The sequence below is a fragment of the Microtus oregoni genome, unplaced genomic scaffold, assembly GCF_018167655.1.
Source record: "Microtus oregoni isolate MIOR12 unplaced genomic scaffold, Mior012 000020F_ref0000438, whole genome shotgun sequence".
In the NCBI taxonomy this organism is placed as follows: Eukaryota; Metazoa; Chordata; class Mammalia; order Rodentia; family Cricetidae; genus Microtus; species Microtus oregoni.
Genome location: NW_024543079.1, coordinates 24,083,169 through 24,102,704, shown reverse-complemented (window position 1 = coordinate 24,102,704; position 19,536 = coordinate 24,083,169). Strand labels below are relative to the sequence as shown.

General features: G+C 42.1%; 1 protein-coding gene and 1 non-coding gene across 5 annotated transcripts; both read right to left on the bottom strand.

The window, feature by feature from the left end:
* Nucleotides 1-2,005: 2,005 nt before the first annotated feature.
* Snx5 (sorting nexin 5) lies at nucleotides 2,006-19,532 on the bottom strand. 4 transcript variants are annotated; one of them, XM_041670676.1, is made up of 14 exons: nucleotides 19,393-19,532; nucleotides 19,075-19,157; nucleotides 11,569-11,673; nucleotides 10,898-11,008; nucleotides 9,317-9,438; nucleotides 8,667-8,790; nucleotides 7,936-8,031; nucleotides 6,523-6,628; nucleotides 6,364-6,439; nucleotides 5,538-5,577; nucleotides 5,354-5,440; nucleotides 4,289-4,448; nucleotides 3,432-3,517; nucleotides 2,006-2,632 (listed from the first exon to the last, which is right to left on the bottom strand). In XM_041670676.1, the coding sequence occupies exons 2-14, from the start codon at nucleotides 19,123-19,125 to the stop codon at nucleotides 2,582-2,584; spliced, it is 1,215 nt and encodes a 404-aa protein (XP_041526610.1). In that variant the 5' UTR covers nucleotides 19,126-19,157; nucleotides 19,393-19,532; the 3' UTR covers nucleotides 2,006-2,581. The 4 variants fall into 4 exon arrangements, with proteins under 4 accessions (XP_041526610.1, XP_041526611.1, XP_041526608.1 ...); XM_041670677.1 differs by having other exon boundaries at nucleotides 11,569-11,668; XM_041670674.1 differs by lacking the exon at nucleotides 19,393-19,532 and having other exon boundaries at nucleotides 11,569-11,668; nucleotides 19,075-19,329.
* On the bottom strand, nucleotides 15,055-15,293 carry LOC121460591. The gene has a single exon (XR_005976081.1). It is a non-coding gene; the product is annotated as a small nucleolar RNA SNORD17 (small nucleolar RNA).
* Nucleotides 19,533-19,536: the final 4 nt, after the last annotated feature.

Genomic DNA, 19,536 nt, shown 5'->3' with positions numbered 1-19,536 from the left:
GCAGCCACCTGTCCACATTATCTTCAAAGCATGAGGTAGAAGCCTGAACCCACCCCCCCATACTGCAAACCCCCAAAACAGTGCTGTTTCATTCACCAGATGAATTTACGACACATGGGCAAAAACTGAAAAACGATCAACAGGACTATCAGAGACCTTTTCTCAAAACTAAATACCCAAAGAACTAACAAAGCTTTTCTATGTAGATCAGGCTAGTCCTGAACTCAGATCCACCGGGTATATGCCAACACTGCCCAGCAAACCAACAAACTTAAAGGAGCACTGAGAGTAGGTTGAATGCAATGGAATGCAAGCCTGGCGACGTCCCTGCAAGTCATCCGACTTGTGCCCAAGCCCACACAATAAAGTTCATTTTCCCAGGCCTCTAGAGACAACCTTCTCCCTAAAATGCCCTTTATTACATCCTGATAGAACAGTTGGAAACACCCAAAACTATGCTAGTATCATGGACCATTTCCACCCAAGATGTGTGTATACTTGACTGCAGTCAAACAGGTCTTTCTGCTTTTATTCCGCTCGTTTTTATACTGCTCCAATCAAATATGCACTCTCATGGTTGACCAATGGCAAAGGTTAAGCAAATCTGCGGCAAAGACTCTGCGAAACCAACCCTGACAGATCCCTCGCATGCACTGAGGTACACTGGGCAGAGATGAGAATGTCCCTGGAACTCATTTCCAGACAGGTCACATGGCCTGGCTTTAAAGCCCTATTATTTCAGAGTTAGGAACCTCAGGCTCACTAGTCTGGTTATAGCTGGCACCCTATACTAGTGGAGAAGTCAGGTGATTGGGCATTTCTCCTCCTATTATGATTGACATTTTATTTTTACTTTTTATTTTTTGGTTTTTCGAGACAGGGTTTCTCTGTGGCTTTGGAGCCTGTCCTGGAACTAGCTCTGTAGACCAGGCTGGTCTCGAACTCACAGATATCCGCCTGCCTCTGCCTCCCGAGTGCTGGGATTAAAGGCGTGCGCCACCATCGCCCGGCTTATGATTGACATTTTAATCACACGAATTGAAAGACTTTGCAGGTCAAGACGATAACTAGTCTTTGCCTGCCGCCTATAGGAAGAAAATTGAACATACAAGACACTTGATTCTTCCTATGCTCAAAATACCCTCTAATGGATATCAACCTTTACAGGTAACTCAAAATGAACCTCCAATATATAATAGGCAAGACTAATGTGGAACTCATGCTCACTGAGTAGAGCAAAGCAACTCACCCTTTTAAATTTGTGTGTGAAGCCTCCTAATGTAAGTACGTAGTTACCATGGAAGACCAGGAATCTAATCCAGAACTAGGATACAGGCAGTTCAGAGCTGCCTGATGCACTGCACACTTCACCCCCCTCAACTTCCTGACCACGGCTTTACAATCTTTACAACCATCTTTATTTTTTTTTAAAATATTTGTTTACTTATTATGTATATAATATTCTGTCTGTGTGTTATGTCTGCAGGCCAGAAGAGGGCACCAGACCTCATTCCAGATGGTTGTGAGCCACCATGTGGTTGCCGGGAATTGAACTCAGGACCTTTCGAAGAGCAGGCAATGCTCTTAACCACTGAGCCATCTCTCCAGCCCGTCACAACCATCTTTAACGGGGTCTGGTGCCCTCTTCTGGCCTGCAGGTTTACACAGAGAATATTGTATACATAATAAATATTTTTTAAAAAAAAATAACAAAAAAAATCCTCAAATATGTCCACAAGGGAACAGTTCTCAAGGTATAGTCTAAGCTCACACCTCCCTGTACTCTTGGCTTGAATCCCGATTCAAGGCCAAATCTTGTTTAAAAAAAAATACTGGGGGCAGAAACATTGCTTGGCCAGTTGCATAGTCCTGGGCTCTATCCCTAGAGAAGACAGGTAAGGAGTACCAGACTGAGCAGATAATGAAGCTTTTCTACCTGTGGAGATGACAATAGCATTCTTAAGACACATTCTAGTCTTGTTTTCTGCAAGAACACTCCATATAATAACATGGATTATTTTATTATATACTTTCTATAAAAACATCCAAAGCACAAACACACATGACCCACCATCAGGGAGCGTCAGAACCCCATTCTCCTTTTCCCTCAAGCATTTATATCCCAATCACAAAAATGGATCTGTAAAGGATATATAAAGACAAACGAGATCTTGCTTGTTACTGTACAAGCACCTAAAGTGATCTTGACAAGAGGGAGCAAAATCTACCCAATTAAAGAAGCAGGCACCTGCCACCTGCACTGAGACAGACACAGGCTTCTCATTTCCAGAAGGCACACATCTCCATACCATTTATTAGTAATTCCTGACAATCTATAGGAGAATCTGTTAGATTCTACCTACTTTGAGGTATTAAATGCATAAGAAAAAAAGATTAGTTATGTCCAAGTAACATGCAATGACAATATTTTTAAACCAACATGGTTAAATGTTAAGATTTTTAGAAATCAAAATATTTATTCACATGATTTTTAAACTAGTCAAAGCTATTTCTTTTGCAATAATGATTTAAGTGCAAGTGATGCTGGCTTTCACACTGGTGTCTTCAGAGTAAAAACGGGTCAGTTGTTCTTGAATAAGTCAATGCAGCTCTGCAAGAGGGAGACATTGTTCTAGGGAAAAAAAAAGGCATGTTTATGAAAGTGAATGAAATAAACCTAGTTTTCCTCATGAATTCTCAATTGGAAGTAGCCCAACTGGGCTGGCACTTTCCTCCAGTACAAGAAGCTAGTGGCCACTCCTCCTGCCACACCCCAAACCTGTACCTTGTTCTGTTAATGCCAAAATCAGAAGAAAAAAAGACTTGATAAAATCCCAGTAAGGATTGTTGCTGTTAGCAGGGACCAAATTTATGCCCTTCATTATTTCGAGGGCAGTGATCTACGGAGCCCACCCAAACTCAATTGTGATTTAAATATAGGATCAAAACTCTTTAACCCATGGTTCATGTGCAGGATTAAGCACATGCCACTCAGTTTCTCTGCCAAGCTACCACAAAGTACATACCACATAGCAATAAATTTTTAGTTTTTACTTTTGGTCCCAACACTTCAGAGGCAGGGGGATCTCTGAGTTCACACTAGCTGCTAAGGCTACAAAGCTCCAAGCCTCAAAAACAAACTCAAGCACTAAAATACCCTTTTTGGTATGTGTAACTAAATGGCAGCATCTCACTATGTCCAAGTCACCATCAAACTTGAAATTCTCTTGTTGATAGTAGCCTCTTAAGGTTTATACCACCACACAAGGTTCTGAAGAGCTTTACTAACAAAAATCACATATCTTAAGAAAGTGGCCTGTCAGGTCTGAGAGGGAGGCAAGAAAGATTACTCTAAACCTCAAGTCAATCTATCTCCACAATAGTGGGTCAATCAACTGGCAGTCCCTAAAATGCAGGGTTAAAGAACTCACCCTGGCATGCTTTATTTCCAGTTCAGACATTTCGATTAGGTTCTTTCTAAATGCTGCCACTCTTTTCCGTTTGAAGTTTATCAGTTCTGTAGGAATAAAGAATTAAAATTACCAAGCTATAAGGAAGATCAATTTTTCCACTCAAAACCCCTTTCAAAATGACCTCCAGCACTTTCTTATAGCACACACTGCTGGCATGTGGGCTATAAACATGCCTTGGTTAGAGAACTGGCAGCCCAGGACTGCCCAAATTTGGGGTAATCCTTTCCTCCACCTTGGTAGGATTCCAGACCTTCCTTATGAAAACTTGAAGAATTAAGGATGACTCAAGTTCACTGTCCTATCATAAGATACATTCTAGTATTTACACTGAGGCTTTGTTTCCCATGCCCATCAAGGCAAGATACAGAGAGCTTCTGGAACTCTGTAAGAGCAAGTACTCTCTCTCAACTACTGAGCCAACTCTCCAGCCCCTCCCCAACCTAATAAGAACAGCTGGATTTTCTTCAGTACTAAAATTCACCTTTCTTGTATTACTGGGGACAGCCCATAGTCTCACAAATGTAGGGAGATAGTCCACCAGAATTGCATTCCAGACCTGGAGGGAGGAGTTACTACTTCTGCATAATTTGTTAATATGTTTCCAAATAAAAACTGAGCACAAGCCGGGGGAGGTGGCGCACGCCTTTAATCCCAGCACTCGGGAGGCAGAGGCAGGCGGATCTCTGTGAGTTCGAGACCAGCCTGGTCTACAGAGCTAGTTCCAGGACAGGCTCCAAAGCCACAGAGAAACCCTGTCTCGAAAAACCAAAAAAAAAAAAAAAAAAAAAAAACTGAGCACAGAAGAAACGCTTAACCTTCTTTTGCAGATTCAGAAAGCTGTTCAAATTTCTGGCAGCATTCCTGCTGGTGAGTCTCAGCCAACTTGACATCTTTGCTTTTTAACCGGGCTTTGTCCAAAGCTTTGTTTGAATTCTCATAGTCAATTAGGGCTTTTGTGCGTCTGTATAGCAGATCCTGGAAAGAAAATTAATAGCTATGACATAATCTCCAGCGAACAAAAAGAAAAATATTGTGTACCCAAAAATGAAATGTCTAGACACATACAAAGGTAGACTAAAGAATACCAACACTTTGAAATAATAAAAGCCGAGACTGTGGCCCATTTCTCTAGCTTTAAGATTTTATTTATGTAGCTATGTGCATTTGCATACAAGTCTGGAGTTATCAGATCCCTAGAGTGGGAGGTACACCTGACATGGATGTTAACTGTGACACATCTCTCTAGCCCCTTTATCCAACATAATCTCAAAATGTCACAAGGCACCGAGGATATAGCTTATTGGTATAGTACTCGCCAAGAATACCTCTAGGATTGATCCTTAGCACCAGAAGGGTGCTAAGGGGCTCCACCTACAAAATGAGCGTGCCCAATTCCCAACATTCATAATCCTAATACAGAAGAAAAACCCAGATGAAAACTTCCTTCTAGTTGAACAAAAAACTGAAATTGTATCAAAAAAGGAAGCACTATATATCAAACAAGCATATTTGCTGCAGAGTTAAGAAGAATGCCTCTGAGTCACAACCCAGAGAGGAACACCCTGCCCCTCAAATCCCATTTCTGGAAATCAGCAGCACCAGGAGCCACCTAATTTAAAATAAAACCATGTGTCTAATATCCTTGAAACCTACCGTATAAGTCCTAGATCAGTAAGATGATCTGTTTAAGAGGGAAAAATGCATGACACAGAAGGAAAAAATCCGTAAGGTTATTCTCAGGATTATTCACACGCGTGCACACATCTCAAACACGCGTACCCCAATATAAAGCAACATTCCTTTGAGGCCCAAAGGAACTATCTTAAGCATTAAATTTCTATTGGGCAAGATAACAGCACTGCTCATGGGCTAAACTTTACCTTTGCAGCCTCTATGTTGAGCATGTAGTATCGGAGGAGTTCTGTCAGTTTTAAATCTTCATCTGATGAGACTCGACCTTCCACTTTCTAATTTAAACAAGTAAAGGTCACCAGTTACCACCCAGGCAGAAATCAAATCTAGGGACCTTAACTAAATTATTACCAAGACCAACTCAAAACTTACCCTCAGTTTTTCAAATAGCTCTGCAACCTTCAACAGGTACCTGAAAGCATATAGAAGGTCACAGTTCTCTATGATCTCCTAAGAGTTATCTCTTAAAATCACAATATTTATAAGGTTAGCTGAATAGTGGTGTTACATGCCTTTAGTACCAGCATCTGGTAGGCAGAGGCAGGCAGATTTCTGTGAATTTAAGGCTAGCCTGGTCTACAGAGTGAGTTCCAGGAATGGCTCCTTAGCTACTGAGAACCACCCCCTAAGCACTCATCTCATCTGTCTCAAACTTCCAAGTCAGAACGAAGTATGTAAGGAAAAACCTGAAAATCCCAGGACTGATGTAAGTCTAAGAAGTGACCAAGGCCAAAAGTCTCATAATCAGGTCTCCTGAAAAAGTTAAGGCCAACACCCAGCAAAAAGAACCAAGCATCAAAAGGCCAGAGAGTGCCTTTTCAAAGGTAACCATACCTTAACAAGGAAAGTGCATTTAAGACTTGGATGCTAAAAATTACATTTGATTAGATTATGTTCCAGGACAGAACTGAAAAACAGCACTAATTCTTGGGTTTTTAATGTGTCTAAAGCTGGGGCTCTACTCATATAGCTCAACCTTGTCTCAATATCACTATGCCAAGGGTGACTTTGAATATCTGATCCTCCTGTCTCCTAAGTGGTGGAAGTACAGGGCTTTGTGAAGGCTAGGCCAGACCTGGTCCCCTTTTCATTGTGCCTCACTGTGGAGAAGATCTGGGAAAAGTAAAGGTCTATGGGATGAACTAAGCAAGGGCCTTGCATAAGTGAGGGAAGCACTTTGCTTGAACTGCAGACTTACTTTTTGATGACTGTGGGTTCTTCTAAGGCCAAGCTGTGCAAGCAGGCTGCAGTATGGATGTAGTCATCAGCGACACCTGGAGAAACAAGCACAGATCTTGTTATCTGACAGCAGCACATACACAGAGCTCTAAGTGGCCGAGTGGGTAAAGGTATTTACTTTTATGAGATCTGGTCATTTTGTCAGCTTTAGCACAGGAATCCTTGATCCTGTTGTAATAGTTAATAAGGAAGTTCTTCTCTTGTTCAAAGAAGTCATCCACCTCCTAAAAAGGAAGGAGAAACTTAAGCAAAAATATCAAGAATAATAGAGCAAACAAGCCTAGGTTGGACTCCAATCTAAACAAAATGGTTATTAACAATCAACCTGTACACACTAGATTACCAGGAGACTTTCATACTTACAATTCCCAAGACTGACGACAAGTCAAGTACTAACAGGCTGCACTAGTAGAGCACTGCACGAATGGTCAATACTGATACCCTCTATACCCAAGTATTCTTGTGCAGTTGTCAGGGAGGCACTGATACCTAGCCTTGATACCATTTTATTTGTGTAACTGTGTGTCCACGTTTTTGTCTTGTTTTTGATTTGAACTCCATTTCCAATCTTTCCTTTCTCTTAGCACCTGTGCCCAAAGCTCCCTTATCAATCCCTGGAGAGGCAATAGCTGTCAAAATCACTGTTTACGAAGAACAGGAAGGCACTCAGTGTGAAGAAATAAGGCATTCATGAACAAGAATAGAACTTTTTTTTCATTAACTTCTATGAGCTCTATCCACTCCACAAACAAAAGCCAAATGCTAACTTTAATCTTGACAACATTCAAAAACAGTAATTTCAGCATATAGCAACATCAGTAAACACGTTCTCTTGTACTAAGTACATAAAATCTAGTATATGTAAGATTTAAAATTTAGTTCCCACAAGGTCTGGTAGCAAACACCTTTTGAGGAAAAGCCAGGAGGATCAAGGCCATTCAAGGTTGTAAAGTTGAGTTCCTATCAAGAAAGGCGAACCAACTCCTTATTTGTGTCCAGCTAAGCAGGCACCAGCATACTCTGTGAATCTGAGGACTTCAGGACTACAGATCTACATACCTAATACTTGTTTTTATCAGTCAGGGTCATGCTATGTCACAGTGTGGCTTCCACCTCCCTACAAGGTTCATAGACAGCCCTGTGACACCTTGTTCTGCTATAGCTTATTTTCTTTTTCCATCAGTAACCTACATCTTTCCAAAAAAGGATCCAAGGATGAAAAAGTTCATGTTGGAGAAAGGGTATTCTGAGGAAGTAAATGTAAGTTGAGTTACCAGGCATGGTGACCCATACCTTTAATCCCAGCACTTAGGAGACATAGACTAGCAGATAAGAGCCTGCATCGAGACCAGGCTGGTACAGTACAGCCAGAGCTACAGAGAAGCCCTGTCTTGAGAAATCCAAAACGGGGGGGGGGGGGGGGACACCCCCACTGCCTAAAGTGCCTGTCTCATAAACAATCCCCTTCTCCAAAGAAAACCATCTATTCCCATGAAACCAAGAATTTTCTGAAAGAGCCCAAGCTTCTTACCTTCACTCCAGAAAAAAGGACTTCATCAGCACTCTTCACCACACTTTTAAAAAAGCCACCAAACATCTCTTTGGTATTTTTCCGCCTAACGCTTAGCTAAAGGAAGGAAATTCCAAAAGAAGTTTGATATGGCATCTGTTTCTGCTAGCATATCTTAGTAATCACACAAGAAACATGTTTACTAGCATAGGTAATCCTTCCTCAAACCATTAAATCCACAACACTGAGTGGCTAATATCAAACAGACTACCATATTCTAAAAGGCTACCCTAACATTTCTGAATCATGGAGGTACCAAGTCCTATTTGATCCTATTGATCAAGAATTTAAAGATGTTTTTCCCTTTTGAGACATCTCACTATGCAGCTCCAGCTCTCCTAGAACTTACTATATATACAGAGATTCACTGAGCTTCCAACTCACAGAAATCTGCTGAGATTAAAGGTTTCCTAAATCAGGGCTTGCTTAATATACATGAAAAAACAGACTTAAAAAATAACTACAGAATAAAGGTACATGAATTTCAATTCTTCCAATATTAAACCAGAAGGAAGGAAACTAGTCTGGGGGGGGGGTGTTCTTGCAGTGTTTTTTTTTTCGAAGTGAGCTATATAGGGATCTAAGCAGAAGAGAAAGCATTGTTTCTCTACCTTTTTCTGTACAGATAAATTTAAACTCAAGAAGCTCATATTTTACAATTCCAAATATGGAAATGGAAAAAATTGCCTTACATCCTGATCATATTCCAGGAAAACATGAAAGTTGCGGTCTTTACTGAGAACAGGGTGAGAAGAAAGTCGCTGAAGAAAAACTTCATGGGAAGACACAGTCTTCTTAAAGACAGCAAGATACTCACTGAAAAAACATGTGCATAAAGAATTCAATTGGCATTGCTCAATTCCTGCCCAATACAGCTCACTCCTTAACTCCACTCTTCTGTTCATGATCACTAAAGAAAACACTGCAACTAGACTGACCTAAACACTATAACTCAGCTCAGTAGCTAGTTAATTCGGTAGCTGCCATTTTGGAAGTAGTAGAATAAACCAATGAAGGTTAAAAAGTGCTGCAAATGGTAACTGAATTTGCTGCAGTCTGAGACCCCAAGCTTACATGCAATTTGCTGTCTCATAACTAGCTGGTTTGTGTGCAAACTTTTAAGATGTTAATAATCTGTGGCCCTGGCCTACACTTTGAAGGTACTTATGTGGTCATTCAAAACTCTGCGGCAGCATTAGCTACCTTCTACAGCGAAGTTCCTGAAGCACCCCATCTAACATGTCAAAATCTACAAAATATGGTCCCTATTTTTAACACTAGGTCTTTGTCACTCGGTTCCTGTGTGCTTCTGTCAGAACAGAGAGTAAGAAAATTCACTTACGCTTCCAGTTCTTGCTTCATCTTGGCAAATTCTTCTTTTGTCATAGATCCTTCCCCTTCTCCCAGTTTCTGCATCTTCTCTCGAGGGCCATCAAAGTCTGGCTTTGTAGGAGCAGGAGGGATCTATAGCAGAGACAAGTAATTTTATCCCAGTGGCTATATATATGGTAGCTGTGATCTCATCAGGACTGCCAATGAAGATGGCCACCCCAATGGAGTGTGTGTGTGGTGGGGGATCGGCAAACCTAATTCTTTCTGACCTTTCACAAAGGAATTATCCTAGCTGGGCATGGTGGCAGACCTTAATCCCAGCATTCTTAAAGCAGAGGCATGCGGATCTCTGTGTTCAAGGCCAACCTCATCAACAGAGATAGTTCTAGGACAGTCAAGGCTACACAGAAAAACTATCTCAAAAAACAAAACCTCCTCAGAGAGCATTGAATGCTATCATCTTTTCAGTTTTAGTCTAGTGGCAGAACACCACAGTACACATACACTTCACTGTCAGCTTAGAACAGGTACAATCAATGCTAATGATGACTAATCATTAAGAACGAGGTTTCCATATACACCCAAAAGAATTCCCATTTCTAAAGATTCTCACTTTGGTGTTGGAGATCTAACTCAGGTAGAGTTCCCTACCTAGTGTTTGATCCTCCACATCACAAAACCAAGTTTAATTATTTTTAAATTAACATTCCTGAACAGAAAAGAAATAAGTAATGATTCAATGTAAGAAATTACAGACAACTATGGTATACAGCACCCAGGAACAGATAGCTCAAGTTCCAGGTCATCTTGAGCTGAGATCCCATATCAAAGAACAAGAGAGAAATCACTAACAGGACACTCTTCCTTCTGCTCAGCTGGACAGGATATACATTTTAAACCATTTAAAATCTAGCCACAAGCTCTGCCAACTGTCTCTGTCACTCTAAGTACCACTCAGGAATTTTACCATACTAATACTCAAGACGTCCTGTAACTTAATCCTACTGGTGCCTTGGGTAGCTGTAAAGGAGACACCCAGAAGGCTGGAGAGATGGCTCAGTGGTTAAGTTCAATTCATAGTAGATGCAAGCACTGTAAAATCCGGCTCTAGGGGCTAAGACACTCCTCTGACCTGTGGGCATCCACACTCACAGACACAAATACACAGATTTTAAAATAAATTGTTAAAAAAGACAAAAGAAGCCGGGCGGTGGTCCCACATGCCTTTAATTCCCGCACTTGGGTGGCAGAGACAGGTGGATCTCATTGAGTTCGAGGCCAGCCTGGCCTACGAGAGCTAGTTCCAGGAAGAGGTTCAAAAGCTACAGAGAAACCCTGTCTCAAAATAAATAAGACAGATGAGAAAAACCAAAAATAAAGTTAAGACTCTGCCTTACTTATATAATAAGCACAGACCTGTCTGTAGGCTCACTGCTCCTGTACTAGTCAGATTTTAAATGTTTTCAACAGTTAATGGACAAAAATAGTCAGAGGAAATAAAATTTTTACAAACCACTGCAAAATACAGTCTCTTTAAATAAAAAGCAAGGTACAAGTTAAATAATCTGATTTTTCACTAAAATGAACTCACAATAAGCCCGGCATAATCTGTTGTTTCAGTAAGAGTGTCATGCAGCCACACGAAGTCTTCATGCTGCCTTGTAACAGAAAACTCTGGGCTCTGAAATGTGGGCAGCGTGGTCTGTAAAGAGAAAAAGTGGTTACCCACCATTAGATAAAGATTCATTCCCTAGGCTTCACAATGGGAGCATCACAATCAATACCACAGACCTAGGTAGCTTAACAGTCTTCTCTCTAGGAAATACTCTGCACAAGACCTTTAGAAGCTTGCTGTGTAGTAAAAGTTCTAGGAAGTTAACAACTTTACAGTCACAAACAGAACATCAACATATCATTGTCTCTACCAGTTTACTAAGGCTCTGGAAATTGTCCTTGGCTTCCTTTTCATCCCAGTGATTTACCTCATATGCAAATGAAAAGCAAAAGGGAGAGTTAAAGCTGTGAAAGTGGTTGAGCTGCACAGCTGCTTGTTAAGGGCTCCACCCCAGCAGGCAGGAACCAACAGAAGCACAACACGTGGAGAGGAACTCTCCACAGGCAAGACGGAAGCTCAAGTTCTCAGAAGTTTCATAACTACCCCTAAAAACACTAACCATTTCAGCTCAAGAAATCTCTTTCCACATTCATCTGAAAAGGCAACCTATAATAGTATTATAGAATAGAGGTTATTCTATCACTTACCTTGGTGTGCACTGTAAATTTGACCTTATCTCTCTCACTGAGAGCATCAGGTATGTCAATCTGAAGCGAAGGGTCAACATTCAGGTCCACAGACACAGATCTGAGCTGAAATACATTTTAATTACCAGTCACATGTTTAGTTCAGAGAGTTATTTCCCACTGGGAGTGGGAAAGCCAGCAAGTGTTCTTTAATGATGTGACCAACGGCCATACCATCCAAAGATCTATAAGGTCTAGAGTAACAGGACATGGTGGTGCACACCTTTAATCCTAGCACTCACAGATCTCTTTGAGTTCAAGACAGCCTGGTCTACAAAGTGGACAGCCAGAGCTACATGAGACCCTGTTTCCATCCCTTCATTACCAAGTAAAAAAGGGTCTACACTAGCTCAGACTGGCACAGTCAGAGATGTCGCTCTCAGGCAAGACGATCCTGGGTAGAAAGGCCTCTAAATAAATCTAGGAACTGAAACTCTAGCACCACCAAAACAAATGACCCCAATAAAAGCAAACACTTTCAAAATTCACTAAACCCAGCTGTTTTTCTTCTTCATATCCCTGAAACTGAGTTTGGCATGTCCCACTCCTAAGATCAAACTGGGCCATACAATCTGGACTTGATTCGGGAAAAGAAAAAAAAAAATCTCAAAGTTGGATAAGGGAAGGTGGTTATAGAAGAAGCTGGTGTGTATGAATACATTCAACATATACCATATGAAATATAATAGTTTTAGAAAACATTTTCCAAAAAAAAAGTCAGGCACTCAGAAATATACTTAACTACCTAGCAGTGGTAGCACATGTTTTTAATCCCAGCACTCAGAAGGCAGAGGCAGGTGGACCTCTGTTGAGTTCAAGGCAAGCATGGTCTAAAGGGTGAGTTCCAGGCCAGAGATACAGAGAAACCCTGTCTCGAAAAAACGAAATTTATACAAATACTACCATACCAAAAATATCTGATACCTCAGCATAAGCACCAGTTTGCCCAAATGCACTCTGCTCAGTTTCCTACATGCCCATCTGAGATCCCTGCAGAGTCCACAGCTAAAAAATATGCACTTACAGACTACAGAATAAGCTTACTATAAGAACATGAGTTTTCTTCTAACCAGAGTATATGCCAAGAGGCTGAACACACTTGAAAGCCTGAAGTTCAAGGGAATTTTAAAATCATAACTTTGCTTAATTCTGACATTTCTGATAAGCAACCTTCCTTTTCTGTTATTAAGTAGACACAGCCTCCAAAAATTATCAACATATAAACTGCAAAGGCAAGCTGTCATTTCATATTTCATGACTGTTATGGTCAGGTGGGCTTAGGATAGGAATAAAACCAACAGCCAGGTTTCAGAAATGGCAGTACTAGTAAATACACAGGGCAGCCTATCTTTAAGACACTTCTCTTGGGTGTATTTTCTTGAACTCAGCAACAATGCCCATACTTCTGAATAATCACTTCCTTATTCTTTTTTTTTCCTTTGAGACAGTCTCTCTGTGGGGCCCTAGCTGCCCTGTTGAGTAACTGTGTAGATCAGTCTGGCCTTGAACTCAGAGCATCAGCCAGTCTCTGCTTCCCAGGAACTGGGATTAAAGGCATGAGCCACCACTGCCTGGCTCATTCCCTTATTTTTAAAGTCACATAATCCAGGTTACTAGAGTTAGTATGTTATTCAGTGGTTCTCAACCTTCCTAATGCTAACTAATACTCAGTTTCTCGTGTTGGGTAACCCAACATAAAATTATTTTGTTCAGGTCATGTTTAGGCAGTCATGCTTCATAGGTACAATAGTGGGCAGGAATGTTGATTGCTTCTCTCTTTTGGAAACTTGCAGAGCACCTCTTTGTACCATGAAAACTCAAAGGTCTTTCCTATCAGGTCCTTTCCAGCTCAGAGGATCTCTGGGCCCTGTGTCTTCAGTAGTAGTAGGGACTTACCCTCTACCCATGGAACAACCAGGGGCAATACCAATAGCCTTATTTTGGGGGAATGTCTTAGACGACTCCGATTAACCTCTCAAAGATGGTAAGCGTGCTTTAGAAACCAGGTTTTTCATGCCTGGTGCTGTAGGTTTTGTTAGATTGCCATGGGATTCTTACGGAGTATCCTCAGCCCGGACCCTATGAATCTTCCTTCTAAAGAAAAATTTTTGAGTTTGTGTCTATTGGTCTGTCCTCTTGTTGCTAAGGCCAGATCTGATCCCCTGGAGCTAGTGTCACAGGCAGAGCTGTTGACATGGATGCTGGGAACTTCTGAAAGCAAGCCCTATTCCTGGCTGACTCAGCCCCTTTCCCTGGATCTTGAAGCATGAAAGTACTGAAGATTACTTCACAGTATTGGCCAACTATGTGCCTAATTTGGGACAAATGCCTTAGGGATAGAGGGGAAGATTCATTTAAATCATAAGTGGGAAGGTAACCATGTTGGTAACATGCTTCAGAACCAAATCCAACCTTGGGCAAGCCAGATTTTTATTATAGTTACCTCTTGCTGAGACCCTTTAAAATATTTGTAGAGCAAATTTAAAACAATATCCACTCTCGCACAAACTTAATATTTCCCTACCACATCTATCCCTCAGCAAGTATATTTATCCACTTCACCAGAGTAAAGAAGCATTGTTAAATATCTTTAAGGTGAGGAAGGCCTGGTACTTGCTATGTAGACCTTGAACTCAAGAAGAGACCTGCAGGCCTCCAAGGATTAAAACACTGCTGGTAAAGCTTTAAAAGGGTTGTCTCAGTACTTACAAGGCTGTGGCATGAGGCCAGATGATACCAAGTAGCTAGAATGTTTAAGACATGACTTCAAAACCTCAGAACACAGGAGAAACAAAAATGAGACATGGTAACCAACTGCTTAGGTTGTCAAAGTACTTGCAAGCTCTCCTTTAGACAGGTGCCATACAATCAAAATGCTTTGTCAATCTAGCCCAGCTTTTGTAAAGTGTTAAGAAGTCATACAGCGCCAGGCAGTACATGTAGATGTGATAGAGGCCAGCCTGATCTGAGCAAGTTCTAGGAGAGCCAGGGCTACACAAAAAAACCTTGGGGGAGAGAAAAGGGCCTAGTCATACACAGTGTCATTCCCAATTATTTCCATTTTCATTTGATCAATACAAAAAAAAGTAGCACAAAAGAAAAATACTTGTTCTTATTTAAATAATTTTTCTATTTCCCATTTCTAATGCAGAAAACCATACATATACGTAACAGTCCTAAATTCAAATTTTTGTGTTAAGTGAATCAAATATCAATCCTACTGTTTACTCCTATTCCGAAGATAGCTAAATTCATGCAATTCATCTGTATGTGTTCTGTCAATACATGTGGTACTAGTGCACAAAAAGCAACTGAAGCATCCATAGGCACTATACTCTCTCAGCCAGTCAGGCCATTTTCCTCTTACCTCTGCAAGTGGGAGGTGCCCATTCACACAACAAATGTAAAAAAATAACTTATGAACGTGAACGAGAAGGGCTGCAGGAAGTGATCAGATTTGCACCACTCATCTTGGTGAGATGGAATCCGGAGAGCCCATCCCTGCTGACACTAGCCATTCTTACCAGTAGTAGTCTACCAACACACAAGCAATCCACAGTAGAACACTGCAGACAGCAGGGCATTTGGAGCCTACTCAGCCCCAAGTTCCCAAAACAGGAACTGAGACTGGGAAGAAGGTCAGTGCAGCGTACTCAGCGAATGGATAAACATAATCATCATTTCACAAGGCTGCAAGCCCAGGTACTAGTCAGATTATGGCAAATTGCTACCTTGGGTCATGTCAAGGGATCTTAGCTATCTGGACAATTATCAAATAATTGCAAAAGATTCCACTTCCCTCCTTTTAGATTCCTAGAAAAAGGATCTTCGATGGCTTACTAGGAAATAGGTGCTGGACCCAGCAAGAAGGCACCTGTGGCCAACCTGAACATAGATCCCCAGGTGGGGGGTACAAACTCCCACAAGTGTCCTCTGACTTCCACTCCACGTATGTCCACACAAACTGAAAAGTTAGACCATACAGAAAAATTTCTCAATTTATGTATTACTGAAGTTAAGTTTACCACAAGATGTCTGCCCTGTAGTTAGTACCCTTCTGATTACAAAAATTAATATCCAGCACTCTGAAAACAGAGGCAGGCAGATCTCTGAGTCTGAGGTCAGCCTTGTCTCAAAGCAGTTCCAGGACAGCCAGGGCTGTTATACAGTCCCAGAGAAACACTCTTTCAAAAAACACAAGGTATCAAGATTGTAACCATACTACATTTTAGAACACCTGACTAACTTATGACATTCAGGTTTGTAACACAACATAATGTCCAAACAGAATAATTTTTTTTTTTTGGTTTTTCGAGACAGGGTTTCTCTGTGGCTTTGGAGCCTGTCCTGGAACTAGCTCTGTAGACCAGGCTGGTCTCGAACTCACAGAGATCCGCCTGCCTCTGCCTCCCGAGTGCTGGGATTAAAGGCGTGTGCCACCACCGCCCGGCAGAATAATTTTTTTAAAAGTATGTGCGTGCTACTAGTCCACTAGGCAGCCTATGCTGACCAATACCCTGATCCTGAAGGTTAAGCTTCTGAATAGTGTTAGCATTGCGGGTACTGTCTTTCAGGGACAAGGTTTTGTGAGTGCAGTAGCAAGGGAACCTTGGCACTGACAACACAGCTGTACGTAATGCTAAATTAAAGGCAAATTTCCTGATAATATCTGGAAAAGGCTTCAAACAGTCACCAATCCAAGTTGAATGTAGCATGTTATTTCCTTTCACAATCCATTAACCACAGATCTAAACCCTCGCAGTACTGGCAAACTTCACCCCACTCATGACACCATTTTAGAAAGCTGACTTAACCTCATGATTTTCAGCTAAGGGTAAATTTGCTCAGTGCCAAAGGACTTCTGACAATGTTTACAGATAAGAGAGGCGGCCACTGTCATCTCCAGTCAAACTGTCAGCTATGAACTATGAAAAAGACAGGCTCCCAAAACAATTTGACAGAGTCCGAGTTAAAATGAGGTTCTAGATCAGATGCTAGTCACTTATAAAATATCATCAAATAAGCACTTAGATCATACTTAATCCAAACCCAGAACATCACCTAAAAGCTGGCACGCTACTTTACACAGCAAAAACTTGAATACATCATAACAGGCTGAATTGCTCACAAATGGGACACTAAGATATTATGTGCCAGTTGCTGATCCAGAACTAAGGCGTAGGCAGCTTTGAGAAGCCACACTTCCTGAGTCCTATGACTGCAACGCAAAACTTCCACTGCACAAAACTGATAAATTTAGATTAGTTACAGTACTGGTCAAAGTTCAAGGCTAACCACCACAGTTAACACAAGTGTCTATAGAGAAACAGCAGCAGGTGGGGGAGCACAGGTGTCCTTTCATTAAGTCCACGTAACCAATCCTCTAAGACAAAGTTCCAGTCAATTATAGGCACTAAGGATTGGGTTCAGAGCACTGCACATGTTATGACAGACAAGTTACACTGGTACATTCCCAGCCCTCTAACAAGGAGAATCCCTAGTTTAAAAATGGCTGTAGAATTGAGTGCTAAAATAGGCTCAACTTTCTGTTTTCTGAGTTTTCTTGTTCTTGAGACAGTCTCACTATAACCCCATTATCTACCAGGCTGGTCTCCAGAGATCCCATGGCCTCTGCCTCCTAAACGCTGGAATTAAAGGGATATACCCTTTCAAAAAAAATTTTTTTGATTTAATGTGTCACTAGCTAGTCCAGGCTGGCCTTAAAGCGAGCCTTCTACCCCAGGAAGCTGGAATTTCAGGCTAGGAACACCCCTTCCATCTAGTCAAAAAAATCTCAAGCTTTTCAAAATCGAAGAACTATCCAGGGACAATCTCAACACCCCAACACAAACAATGCTGTTGCACCTGTCTACCCTAAATTAGACGGACCCCACCATGACAATGAATCTGGTATGTCAAGTACTTAATGACTTTCAGTAATTGGAAGCCTGACAAAAAAGGTGCAAGGCACTTAGGCATAGAGGTTGAGTTCCAGGGTTCTATTTCTCACTAACATCCCCGCAATTCTAATTATTAGTTTAATTCCAGGAAATAGTAACTAGATCAACTTCAAGAATTACACCTTCGTGGAAATGACAAGCTAAATTAGAGCATTTAAATAAAATTGTAAAATATATTAGTTGACAAATTTGCCCAACTTGGACTCCAGTTCCATTTTGACACTTGCCAAATTTCCTTCAGGTAACTTCTGCCACCCAGACCAGATCCGCCAGCCTAGTACAGGTCAGATAACAAAAACGAAACCACGTGCTATATAAGCAGTAATTTCCCTCTATTTCTCTAACTCAAACGGGAAGGAAGCAAAAGCTATGTAATTCTCTCCACTGTAGGTATGTATCCGCACGCATTAAACCCTTAACCATCTCCAATTTTGCTGGATCAGGGTGACAGCGAATTCATTTTAAAACTACATTTATATAGGAATTAATATAGACGCGATCAAGTCTTCTTACATAGCTCATTCTACTCCAAGTTACAAGGACACAGGTATCAGAAAACGAGAAAAAAAAATGCCATCAAAATCCCACCCAGTACCTATTATAAATGCTAGGGGAGAGAAAAGTCGCTAATTCTTCTGGAGTAAAAGAAATAAAACATCACGTACAAAGTTCTATTTCAATACAGTCCCTTGTTTCAACAGCACCGTTGTTGGAACAATCCAACTGGTGTTCCAGAATGGTATTTACTTACTATAAGAAAGTTTGTCCATTCAAATACTTTAAAAAAAAAAATCTAATAGAGGCATTCTTAAAATGTTAAGAGCTCCTAATAGTTCTTTAGATTCCTTTTAAACTCATGTGTTGGAAAAACTATACTGACGACTCTGCACACAAAATTGTGACTCATAACTTACTTGTGCAAAACTCAAATTTAGAGGACCAATAAAGTGGGATCTTTAATTGCCTACATAGTAACCTCCATTTATTGCACCCGACTTCAAGATATTTTGCAGCCCGGGGCTTAGATTAACACACAGGATTTACTAAAAACTACAACTCCCGCAAGGACACAAAAAGCTTTTTTAAGTTGCAAGAAACATGCTACAGAGTCTTGATGGAATTTTCCCACTTGCTTAAACGAAAAGGCCGTTTTCTTAAAACGGAGTAGGAATCGCCAGCGAGCCTCCGATTCGCTTTCAATGACCAAGGAGTTGAGTTTCGGGAATCTTGAAACACGCTCCTAAGGAAAGGTCTCCTCCAGGTTATCAGCCGCAATCAAAAGACTGGCAGAGCGTCTGTCAAGAATCGGGGTCCCACCTGGCCAGAGGATGAGGGTGCAGAGACCCCCACATGAAAACACTTATAAAGGGAATGGGGTGGAAGGGAGCTCCGAGTCTTGCAAGCGCTTCCCTTGCGAGGACCGCCCGAAACCCCAAGGAACAGGCACCCCAGAAAGGCCGGCGGGACCTCCGGCCCTAGGGAGGGAGCAAAGCAGAGAGGACCTCACCTTGCTGCGGTCCTCATCCTGCTGCTCCAGCAACTCGGGAACCGCGGCCATGGCGACGCGGGCCTCGAGCAGGGGCTGTCTGGCTGTGCGAGGAAAGAAGAGGCTGGGCCGCCGCCGGGGCGCCTTTCAGGGGCGGCCGCGGCCCCGCCTCCGCCGGCCTCCTTGCCGGACGGCGGCTGGAGGCCGCTGGACTCCGCCACCATCCCAGCAGCCCCGGGCGCGGGCCAGCGGCACGCCACGTGCTCCCCCAGAGCGGCCTCCCCCGTCCCCGCCGCCGTCCATCTTGGAGCCGGGCAAAGAAGCAACGCGGGGGCCTACCCTCGCTCCGCGCCACGCGGACACCGGCACTGCAAGGCCGGGACGGGGACGCGGGATCCGAGCTCTCTCCCGGAGAGGCGCGCCTCGAGAAGGAGTGCGCGCGGCGGCCCGGGGAATTTATTGCTCAGCCAGGGTCCAAGATGG